Genomic DNA, 13,165 nt, shown 5'->3' on the forward strand with positions numbered 1-13,165 from the left:
TTTCAACGGCTTTATTATTTCAACCGCTGCCGCCCCCTCTTCCAGAGACCGTTGACAGTGGATACGATGACATCCAAGGTTCAGTCCCGTCTCGCTTCTGTCACTCCAGAATGATTAATCGCCTCATTTTAATAATAACGCGGATGTTATATTGCTACTGTATATATCACCTTTATTAAAGAAAGATGCCGCTTCTTGTACAGACCACCCCTTTTACGCCCTATCTCTGGCTTAGGATATAGTGAAGAAAAGCTAAACTTATTTTTCAAGGTTTGTTTTTAATAATTTAATAAATTATCAAAATAACTGCTAGAATTTCTTTACTCCATTACCGTCGCGTCTCCCAATTTGAAGTTATTTATGCTTCTTGGGTTCTTGTAAGAAAAAAATATGTATACCTTATTATAGGGATCAGCTGAGGCAATGTCCTACTATATATTAGAAGTTTAAACTAATAAAACCAACTAACTTTAAAACAAATTATATTACAAAGTAATGATAAATAGTAGGCAAACGGATCCCAAGCCGAACATTTATCACCGTATCACCGGGTTGAAAATCGCGGGGGTTTAAACTTGATCCTGGCTTACTGACGACCATCATCATGATTTGTAACAGCGGATGAATCGCGACACTCTGGTGTTCCGTGCCGTCGCATTTTTACCATTGCTAATCGAGCCGGAGGGCTGCGGGGCTAAGGGTTGAAGGGGGGCCAATTATACAAGCAACGCGTCGCACGATTTCGTGATTTATTCCGTTTCCGGATTCTCTTGATGAAAATTGATGGACCGTGGTTGGAATTCCGAATTTGCGTAAGGAGAGTATAAAGTTTCGTTGCAGCTTGACTAATTGCTGTTTTAGTCCTACGAGACACTTTGTTCGAATAATTTGTTTGTGAAGCTTCGAGAAAAGCAGTGCGTATTACGCGCGTATATACGTGCTTAAATTGGAGACACCCTTGTATCGAGACACTATTGGAAAATCATACACGAAATAAAACCTTAAGATCCTAGTTAATAAACTATCTGAGAGGAATACTTAATGTGTTAACTTTATATTATGTATCCCTAATATATTGAACATAATATAATCATTATTCTGGTTGAGCTTGCTAATGACTTGTCAAATTCTGGCTACTAAATGTTGAGATTGTACCGAAATTTAAGAACTAGTACTGTACATCCACATTGCTTAGTTAGGCCTAATAGATACTGTACGGTAATAGATACTTTGAAGGTAGCTACATTTTTTATGTCCAAATAATTTGAATAATCAAACAATGATGTCGTTTCAATAAATAACTTCGAGTTAATTCTTTCTTTTTTTGTCATGGGATAAGCAATCCCCCATTTACTGACCGACAGCTCTAAAGTGGCAGATATCCGTCGATCAATACATTTTTACATTGATAGTATGATGACCCACCAGTAACTTTTTTACAAACCCCTAGTTTATTTAATCATACAGAGCTTACATTTTAAGTACGAAAACATCCTTGTTACGCTGATAATCCACCAGTAATTTGTCTACAATTTCCTTTTTACATTCAAGTACAGCAATTAAGACTTATGAACCCCTGCATATTTTTACTACACACTCCTACTTTCTTCTCGGGAGCGTTTATTACGGACTCGTAGTTATTTTAATTTAGGTACTCCTACTTATAAGGTGGCTGGGAACTCTTTTGTCCTGGAGTAGGACAATCAATTCCGAAGGTGGAGGAATCAGAAAATGATCAACAGCATAAGGATTTGTTAGACAAATAGAACTCTAACACATTAAAGACTCATTAGAGTTTTCCTTAGCCAAGACTAGATTTCAACTGTCCATATTTAGTTTCTCATTTGAATCTCCATGAGTAATAATAGTAAGCCGTTTATTTCCAACAGTTAAGAAAACCAACAAGTGGAAGCTTAAAAAACACAGTATAAACCTAAAAAAAGTCAGAACAAAAATCATTAAATATATTAAAGTTTTCAGAAAATGAAGAAAGAAAAAGGAAATACAAATTAAAAAATAAATTATAAATTTCAATAAACCTATTCGTAATTATTATCAAATTGGCTCTATTAATATGTACTAGACACTGATTATTTTATTAGGCACATAATTTGAGATAAAGAACTTGCGTTTATGTCACAATGATTTAAAATGGAGTTAAAATTTTTGCACATAATATATATCGGACTTAACAGATATTTCGAACAGATTATTCAAACAAAAGCTTATATAAATATTCAATTGACTTTATAATTCTACGACCAGATAGTAAAACTGCATTAAATCTTAATAAGATTAAATTGTGACTATATCCTCTAACGGGATACACTTCCGAGAGCATAGGTACTTTAAGAAACGCCTCTAAAAGGACTCCAGAATACCACTATAATAATTATATTTAGAGTAAGAAATAATAGCAGTGTAGTCTAGCATTAACAAGACTAGTGAATTATATAACGTTGTAATAGTCTACACCTAAAAAGTCTTTATTATTTCTAAGTACTAACCCCAAAAATCGGGCCGCAAAAATCGCAAGTTCTTCGATTTAACAAATAGAACTAAACTTATTGTCAGATCGGACGCCCAGGTCCTTAACTAAATAAATTCATTTGAAAGGGATTTTTCTTATGTTGTATTGAAATTTAATTGGATTTTTTTATCTGGTATAGAAAATAATTTTGCACTTCAATATCAATTAAGCCTGTTCTAAGTACATAAACTATTTACAGAGTCAACATTTCTTTAAAGAGACAGGCAGTCCAAGATCGACACTATTTCCATAAAGAGTTTGAGGTTATGATGGTTATGGGTATTTATGTTTTGATTTAAATTAAAAAAGGACAGTACAAAAAGGAAAATTTTGAGACCATGATATTTGGTACATGAAATATGCTTACACACTGACACAATCTAGAAAGCTGTAAAACATAATTCAAGACATAAAACTATTTGAAATGCAGATTTTAGGCATTAACGAAATTAGATATCTGGAGTGAGATACAGGGAGTTATTAAGTATGGGAAGATCTATTCTGTATATCACTCTGTAACAATAAATAACACTTTACACTCTGTTGTTGGCTTTATACTACACAAACAAATTGTAACGTGTGTTACCATTTTTGTACCAATATTAGAAAAGATCGTAAAGAAAAAGAAAGCTCGTAACAGAGGCAAATGAATACAATACTCAATCTCATACAAATTTATACTTCAACTATAGACTACAGCAACAAGGACGTAGACCAGTTCTACATGCAAATACTAAATATCATGAAAACCTTGGCAAAGCAAAATCTAAATATCATTAAGGGTGATTTCAATGCCAAGCTTGGAAAAAGAAGAATTAAAGATGGGTGAGAGAAATGAACGTGGTGATATTCTGAGTACATTCGCAGCGGAACATGATCTAATCTCATTTTTATTATAATTAATTTTAATAATTTCTAACACACATTTTTCATGACACTGGGATAAACTAAAAAAATTATATATGATATGTCAATTACATATTTTAAATTTCAGAATTTGGAAAATATCATTTTAGAACTTAAAAAAAAATGTGAGCAACAAAGATTGCAAAAAAGCAATCACACACTTCGTGTCAAAACTTCATAAAATCCCTCCGTACCCTCTGCTCCTAGAAGGATAAAGATAGTCGACGCAACGTTATTTACACCAACGAACTCCGGGGTGTTACGTTAATAGAAAATCTTACAAGGGCATTACATAAATCTGTCACAAGAATTATATGATTTCTCATTGTCCCTATTGTGGCAACCGGATTGGATTATATATCTCGTATCTCGTCATGGCAAGGGAATTGGGCCTTATTAACCTCTTCTTCTTGTTTATTGCTTTATTTTGGAACGGCGGGATTAGTGGGAATTATTTCTGTGGGGTTTTAGTGGTGTAATTGAATTTTATAATTGAAAGGTGGGTTTAAGACCACCCATTACTTGTTTTGTCCAATGCGCGTTCATTGATAATTATTTATATTCGTCTCTGTTTGCAACTTGTGAGGTTTTATCGTAATTGTATAGTACGTTTACTTAGCATATATGGTTTGTAATTATTATTCGCATTTTTTAACTTTTTTTCATTAAGAATAAAATTAGTTGGTTGGCTTGAATAAATGTAATAAGTTGATACTACAAGAGTTAAATTAAACAAGTTTTAAATATTCTAAATTTTACATATATAAAACATTTTTGGCATAACTTAAATGGTTAATATACACGTTTTATTATATTCAAAATAAAATGCCGCATATTTTTTATTCTAAACTGCGAAATATAATTTTTTAATATTCGAGACAGGAAAAAAAATTAGCAATAACCTACAACCATGTTGAAAGCAGCACTTTTTCGCAATTATTACGAATTTATTATTACGAATTTATAATATAATTAATATAACGAAAACGCGTTATCTATTTAACAATACTTAGGTATGGTATTACTAATTTTCTGTTTGTTATGCTAATTACAGCTACCTTCAAATAATCATGTGAACAACATTAAACAAATTTAGTAAAATCATGATACAGTTTACTGATTTATTCTAATATCTTATAATATTAATGAATTTTTTATTTTATTAACCTGGTTTGCGTAAAATTAAAAGTAAACCCGAAGCGACGATGCAACTACATTAATTAGAGACAAATGAGATGACAACAGAGTCGAACGGTCCATGAAACGAGTCTCTTTCATCATCAGAGCCTGACAGGCAACATGATGCTCTCTTGTTGAGCCTAATAAGCATAATACGGTTTTTACTTTTCCCTTCGCACGATACCTTTGAAGATAGAAAGATAATAATTATCGACGAATCTCAAAATAAAGAAACGTAATATATCTGTCATGATGATTTATTTCCTTAATTATGTAGGATATATACGCGTTATTAATTGATTTTTAATTTTGACAAAAGCTAAGCCATGTTTCTTGTCCGCTTATTATATCGGCTGAGGTATGGTTGTGTTCGAATTATCATAACTTTATAGACGGGAAGATTTAAATTACATCGCGAAGAGAAGAACGAGAAGAAATGGTGTCTGATTACCTTGAAATAATTTGTTTAATATGTAACCGATTTATCATGTATTCGTGGCACTAAAAGTACTCGTGTATTTTAATTAGAACTCGAGTTAAGTTACACACTAGCGTTCGTTACTAATAATTGGAATAAATAAGAAATCGTTTTAACGACCTCCTACGCATCGTCGTAAATTAATTAAATATGACGGATTCTTAAAAAGTAGTTAGAAATTTTTTTGTAATTAATAAAATGAATAATAGTATTTTATAAAATTAAAATAAATCTCCTCTGACACATAAGTTTTAGAAAAGAATAAGTACTGTAATAAAATTATTTGACAAGTAATTAATTGGATATATAGTTTATAATTTTTTTTGTAATTTGTGTACAAAATCATATTTAATGCGATATCTGAAACTCTAATATAGTTTTTTTTTCTTTATAACATTTTTTCCATTTAACATAAATACTTCCTTTAAGATACATTTTTCCAAAAAAAAAACGTTATTATCTTCAATAGAAAACAAATCTGCAACCATCCTCGTGCCCTTCCCTATTCAAAAATCGGCCCTAAATAGATTTAGCGAATTGCCTTTTAACGGCAAACATCAGCAACTCAATAACAACCAAAGAAAAATGTGTTATCACGTATAAAATTTTCAATTTCATACAAAACGCTGATGATTGATTGAGATTCCGAAACCGTGTCTCATCCCCCGTTTTTTCGGCAGCTCCGTACATGTGTTAGTGTGACGTATCTTGTTTTCTTGATAAATGTACCACAACTTGCAAAAAGATTTTTTTTGATATCGCATGCTTTTGTTATATAATGCCTTTTCGGTTTAATATAGAAAGTTTTCCGAGTTTTCTTGTATACGTGGACGAAATAACTAACGTTAAAGACAATAGGGTTATATAGAATGTTATGTCAACACTGCTTTTGGATATTGTCCTATTCTATAAATCAAATTAGCCATTTTAAACATGATATATGGTCGAAATTCTACGCTATAAAATTCTCCATGCTGTTCTAATTAGGAGGTTACCAGTGCTAATATTTTATACTAAGCAGTTCCTATTGTGATTAAAGATGACTATATCTCTAAACCATATGTAGTTCTCAGGCAATCAGGATTTCTCCTAGGAATAACAAGGTTATCCAAGCAAAGTTGGCCTTGTAGTTGCAAAAAGGGAAATTTTCATATACATCTTAATAAATGTTAATAAATTGCACTATAGGCGTCTGAACACCTGTGTAATATTTAAGAGTTGGTTTACACTTATAGGCCAATCTGGTAATCTGAATATATGATTGTGTGGTAATTAGGCAACTCAAGTGTTATTGCAAGCTCTGGAAAAACTAACACCCATGGAAAATCATTTGGACAATTTTTCTGCAAAATAGGTTTTTTATATAGGCTTATTTATAGGCTTATATATGTATAATAATACATATCTTTATATATTAGAGAAATATAAACTTTTGTATAATTTTTCACAAGTACTATTTCTATAATTTTGGAGTCACCTTTATATCATTTATAATAAGTATAGGTTATCTTTCTGTTGTTAGATAATCCGGTAACGTGATCAGCATAATTCCATTAATGTAGCAATTTTTTCTATAGCGTCGATTGTCCCTGTTCTATGATGTATTTCTTCATTTGTGGTCTGGTCTTAGAGAGGCACCCAACATCTGGCTTACTTGCAAATGTCAATGTTTCTGCGCCATAAGTAAGAACAAGCAGCATACATTGATTAAAGGTATTCCTTTTAAGATATATGGGCACGTCTGACATAAATATATAATTTAGTTCGCTGCTCAGATAAATTCTTTGAAACTTTCGAAGCTCACAAGTTTGGTTATTATTGCCTAGTCCAATTTCATATCTTTAATATTTATATAAACTAGTCTGCTTAATCTCTTTTCCAGCCACAAAACCATTAGGGCTTACCAGATTTGTCACTATTCCTGTCTTGAGCATTTGATGTTTAGTCCGACCTCAAGGCAAGCATGATAGAGCTTTTCCAACATTGCCATTGCATCACCTATACGAACGACTATGAGAACGATATCGTCTGCAAATCTTAAGTGACTGATATTGATAACGTGTACGTATAGGTGGGTCCTCTTACAAGTTTCAACAAAGTCGTAAATAACTTTGGAGAGATAGTGTGTCGTTACGGTACTCCTCGTTTAATAAAGAATTTTTTGTTTCTTGTTCGGATAGTCTTACGCTAGCTATGGAGTTTCGGTAGATATGTTTAGTTAAGGTGATGTAGCGATGGAATATTCGATACTCATTTAAAGGCTGCAAGCATTTTTTGTTAACTTATGGTACTAAAGGCTTTTTGATAATCCACGAATATCGGTACGAAGGGTTTGTTGTACCCTGTAGATTTTTCTATCAAATTCTTTATCACTAGTAGATAGTCGTTGGAGCTATACCCCGATCTGAACACAGCTTGTTCTCTGGGCTATCAAGCCTAGCCTCCAGTCTCTTTGTATTTTCTTTAATGCTTTTATATGTATGACATTTAACTGACAGGGCAATAGTTTGTTAGATCTTTTATGTCTTTCTTCTTGTGTAATAAAACAATTACTAGTATCTGGTTATTTCTTAGTGAATACACTTGGTTTGACCAAGGTCCGGATGATTTTATTCCCACTTAGCCTAATTGCCACAATCACCACTTCATCGTTAATAAAGGTATTTGTTATTTTTCATATCTAAAAGTGTCGTTTTTACTTCGAATGTTGTAATTTCTGGCATTTTCTCTGATCCTTGCTTTATGATCTTAGATATGGGTTAGTCTTGACTTTTGTCATTCCTCCTATATATTTCGTCATGAAAGAACTCAACAACCTCGAGAATTTTAATTTTATCTGTAGTAAATTTAAATTACCATATATAATAGTCAAATTCGGATGTGTATGTGAACGAAGCCCTCTTTTACAAAGAAGAAGCTTGATGTCGTCATCTCAGATTATTTTTTGGTATATTTCACTCTATCTTTAGACAGTAATAGATCCGACAGTAAAACTGTAAACTTTAGAAATCTTAAGAGCATTAATAAGCACTTGAATGATTGTTAAAGATTCAATATCCTAATGAAACTATACTTAATAATTTTAATGTGCTAGCGCCGCTTAAAAATGTAACTTTTGAAAACTCTAAGCCACTCTGACAGCTAATACATAAGCAATGATTAAACTAAAGAATAAAGTAATTAGCAAATATAAAGAAACACGTACGAAACGCAACTTTAAACAAACTAGAAATCATACTAATATCGCTATAGCTAATGAGAAAAATAAATGTCTTGAATTTACAATATTTTATAATTATGGAAGATATTCTTGGGCATTATGGAAAAAACTCAATGATTTAAGCATTTGCAATAAAAAAATTTAAAATTCTATTCCTGTCGCATTTAATAATATTAATTCTATTAATCGACACTTTTTGCAATTTTCAGCAAATCATAAACTCAAATCAACTGCTATATAATTACTACAAAAATTAATAGTAAATATTGCATTGAATCATTCTTTATCTTTAGGACGGTCACAATATCAGAAGTAAAAAAATATTTGTTTGAAGTAAAATTAATAAACTTCATTAATCTTGAAATGATGCATTTGTATTGTCCAGTAATATTGCCATACTTTACCAATATAATTAATTCCTACTTATTAGATTTTGTTTTTCCGGAATGTTAAAGAATTTTCCGGGTTATTCTTTTTTCCAAGAACATCTGGAGTTTCAGAACTTGATGATCTTTGGCCTTAGCATCTATATAAGCATGTCCAAACTTATTGTCTAATAAAATTAAAGCAAATGCATTCCTTTAATTCTATTAGACTTCTAAACTAAAGTATTTGACATTGTAAGCTATGAACGCTTTTCTTCAATCCTAAATTTGGTTGTGTTTTCAGAGCACACAATTGTACTCTTAACTGATTAGCTTTCAAATAGATTTTAGTTTATTGAAACATCATATGGCAGATCAGAACATGGCAGGGTGAGTTGTGGTATTTCACAAGACTCGATTATGGGCTCTTTACTGATAATATTTACACTATTAACCTCACTTATTGCCTAAGATTCTGCAAGGTATACCAATATGCTGATGATACACAGCTTTGTTCTTCCACCTGAACATATGAATGCAGAGAAAATCATAAATGAGGATCTGAATAGATTGTTATTATATTCAAATCGTTTTTGATAGACACAAGGAAAGAGTTGAATCTTTTGTAGCCATAAGCATAGGTGATGATTCTTTACTATGTGAGCAAGTTTTAAAAAGTTAAGACTTGTATCTGGATGTCGAGTTGTGCTTCAAATTCTAGAATAAAACCTGTCAACAAAAAGCATATCACACGCTTAAGTTACTTTGGCCTCGCAGGCTTTCACTATCGGAATCTTTATAAATTAAGCTGACTGACACTTTAGTTTTGAGCCTGTTTAACTTTCGTGTTGTGGGTTACTCATATGGTCTAGGTTTGACTGAAATACAAAAGATTAAACGAGTACAAATATCTTGCTTAAAATACATCTATAGAATTAGCAAATATCTCATAAACTAAAAGACTGTAACTAGTAAAATGTGACAAAGAGACGTATATTACATACTGGTTTTATTTAAAAAATATATAATTAATAAGTGTCCTTCTTACTTACTAGAGAAGGTTAAATACCAAATAGACGTTCATAACTTAAATTTAAGATTTAAGGGGTTTGGTTGAGTTATTGCCACTTTTTTGTTCTACATGATAGTGTTTTTAGATTTTTAATACAACGTTTCGTCTTTTGCCAACCATCATCAACTTTGTTTTTTCCTATAGGCGCTATATTTGGTTTTTGCATACATTGCATGTATTACAGAGTTATACCCTTTTTGTTTGAAGTAATTTTTCCATTTTCTTTTACAGAATTACGTTACATGCTTGGAGGACAGAAAATTACGTAAAACTCCTGAAAAATTTAAAAAACATTATTGAAAATCCTGGAAGGCGGTAACATTTCCTTTAAATGTCTAGAACTCACAAAAAGTCACTCCAAGCGTCTGGAAAATAGAAAAACTCATTTTAGAATTTCGGAATAAAGTTAAAAAACATGCCAATTTCCCAAATTTAAAAAAAAAAAACTAAAAACGCAATAGCGTTAAATTAAATAAAAATCTAAAATTAAATAAAAAACGTTATATTGCAAACACCTGCAAGACATGAAAAATAACCTCAAAATCTTAAATGACAATATTGAGGCATTTGGAATTAAACAAAATTTTATTACAAATGCCTGGAATAATATAAAAATATTTGACAAGTCTGGAAATACTTAAAAGTTATTTTAAAATTAAAGACTAAAAACCAAAACCTATTTTCAAACAATAAAATTAAATGAAAAGTGGTTTGAAAGACCTGGAAGACGTGGAAAATTATTCCAAAGTACTGGAATAAAATAGGATTTTAATAATTAAAATAGCAAAAATATCTGGAAAATTTTAAATATTATTTTAAAAATTTTAAAAATGTTGAGATTTAAAATTGAAAACAAAACTTTATTTCAAAACATCAAAATTAAAAGATAAATTATTTAAAATACTTGGAAGGAGTGGAAAATCATCCGAAGGTCTATGAATAAAATTACAATTATTCTAAATACCTTGAATATTGTAAAGGTGCTCAAATAATCTAGAAAATTTTATTTTTGTGTTAATTTCAACATTTCTGGAATAAACAAATTGAAATGAAAAGTTATACGAAACTGTAAAAATTCAAAGAAAAGTTGTTTGAAATACTAAAACACGTGAATAATGACCCTAAAATACAGGAATAAAATAAGATTTTATTCCAAATGCCAGGAAACTGGCATTTGGACATTCAGGAGTAGTTCCAAAAAACAAAAAAATGTTAAAATTTATTTAAAAAATTTAAAATTCAAGAATTAAAAGTAAAAAATCTTTTCTAAAATATTTAAATGAATAGATTAATTTTTGAAATAATAATAATTTCCCGAAATTGTCGGGGATTATTTTAGCTTCAAATGTGTTTATTATTTCTGTTAAAAATGCCGCAGTTTGTAAATTTGCTTTTATTGGTCCATATTATATTTGTAATACATTTTAATCATATCTTGCTTTTCTTAATTCATCAAAGTTATAACTGCTTAAATAACTAGTGAAATAACTGTCAGTTTGTACTAAAATACTAACAAAACATGTGATATTTATGAAAGTTTATATATTGTCTTATCATTATTTGACAGCCAACAGTGGCAAATTTAGTTTTTTCCAAAAATTTGGCTTTTCAATAAAAATAAATATAACTTGTGATAACTCGTTAAAAAGATAATTTTGCACAGTTTTTAAAAATGTAAAAATCCAATATAGTGCCCATAAGAAAAAACAAAGTTGATTATTATGTGATGAGTAAGAAAAAACGTCTTATTAAGAACTAAAAGTCCAAATTATTTTAAAATCGTATAAGAAAAAATAATAAAATCGATATTATAGCATATTAAAATACGAAGTCTCTTTTTGTCCAATCCGTAAGTTGCATGATAAATGTGAGACAAATAATAGTTTTTTCATCAATAGTCATAGTTTTTTTAGTAAAACATTGACAACCTTCTACAGTTCAATTACAATTATCAATAAAAAATCTTTACGTTATCGAAAGCGTAATTAAATTTTGTTTATATATTAATATATCAACCAGCATATTTTAAAATAATGCCTTTCAAAACTCATCATCTTCTTAACTCTGTAAAGAATCATAATTTATCAAAACATAATTTATGATTACAGGGACTGCTAAGTATAAATAATACTCATCTAAAATTTAAACCTAATTGAAGACCAAACCGAGAGAAATCCAAAATAAGCCGAAGAATATCGGTACGATAAATTTAAATTTTATTTTATTGCCTGACGTGCACAAAGAGCGTTCCCTTTGCAAATTGAAAATGATAGCGTGAGCATATATAAAAAGTCATAAAGACTGTCAAAACAAGACAGAGGAAGCGTTCATGGCATTATGCGATCTCTTATTTGTATTTGTTAAGGATTTTTTTTAGGACACGGTTATTTATTACCCAGCCTGCTTTATTATTAGGTGGTAAAACGCGATTTTACTTGGTTGTGAAGGGAGTTAACGAGGTTTAAACTTTGTTGCATTGGAGCCACTTATACAGAGAACCATAAAGAAAAAAATAATTATTAAGAACTCTATAATCTTAATCAATGTGTACCAAAAAATCTCCGTTTCTCTCATTTTACATAAATAATATTCTTTTAATTTATTCGTAGTATTTGTATCTGTTGTAGTTTTGAAAAAGCGGATAAGACTTATAGAAAGAAGGGACAGAAATTACATTTTAACGGAATCTTTATATTTAAGCTTAAATTAGTTATAAATTTACCAAATCTAATATAAAATTCCGAATCTAATTGACTCAGCATCAAGCATAAAGACTCAGCGTGTCAGATATTACGAGTATTTCGTTCCCGATCCCGAAATGAAAGCGGCAGCTCTTAATACCAGGCAAGACCCATCAGGATGGCGTTCGCAAGGCTTATCAAAGCTTTCATTTACAAACGTAAAACGTTTAAAACAAGAACGGGGACTCCCCGTGGAGATCCATTAGCGGGACTCCCTCCCCAAAAATCCCTTGATTCCCGTTTATGCAATATATATATATTGGCTATGTTCTAATTAAAACAGATGTACCATTTCCTGGTGAGAATGAGATGGGTTTCTTTTGCCGCTACTATAATTTGTTCTTATTTACTTTGATAATTTTTGATTTCTTGATTATGGTTTTTTTTGTTGCAGGTTACGAGAGGAAAGATGTGACTCAGATAGGCCTATTCCTTTGGATCAGAAACCTAGAGATTTGAGTAGTCCAAGAAACGGTGAGTACTTTAAGTAATTTTATCAAATGAGAGTTTGTTATAAAAAAACGTTTGTTATATGCATTCATACATATTTTTTTACTGTAAATATTATCATTTTATTAACTTTTTTTTTAAATTTCAATATAGTGTTCGTTTTATTTTCTACATAAGTACTCACATATAAAAATCATAACTTATAAGGAATTCTAGTAAAGCAA

General features: G+C 30.5%; 1 protein-coding gene across 3 annotated transcripts in view; it reads left to right on the forward strand.

The window, feature by feature from the left end:
* Nucleotides 1-13,165, forward strand: part of LOC126744587 (dachshund homolog 2) — an 842,630-nt gene that overhangs the window by 242,129 nt on the left and 587,336 nt on the right. For all 3 annotated transcript variants that reach the window (XM_050452086.1, XM_050452088.1, XM_050452087.1), the window contains exon 5: nucleotides 12,886-12,965. In XM_050452086.1, coding sequence (XP_050308043.1) covers nucleotides 12,886-12,965 — 80 coding nt within the window. The remainder of the gene's footprint in view (nucleotides 1-12,885; nucleotides 12,966-13,165) is intronic.

Source organism: Anthonomus grandis, chromosome 14 (assembly GCF_022605725.1).
Source record: "Anthonomus grandis grandis chromosome 14, icAntGran1.3, whole genome shotgun sequence".
Taxonomy (NCBI): Eukaryota; Metazoa; Arthropoda; class Insecta; order Coleoptera; family Curculionidae; genus Anthonomus; species Anthonomus grandis.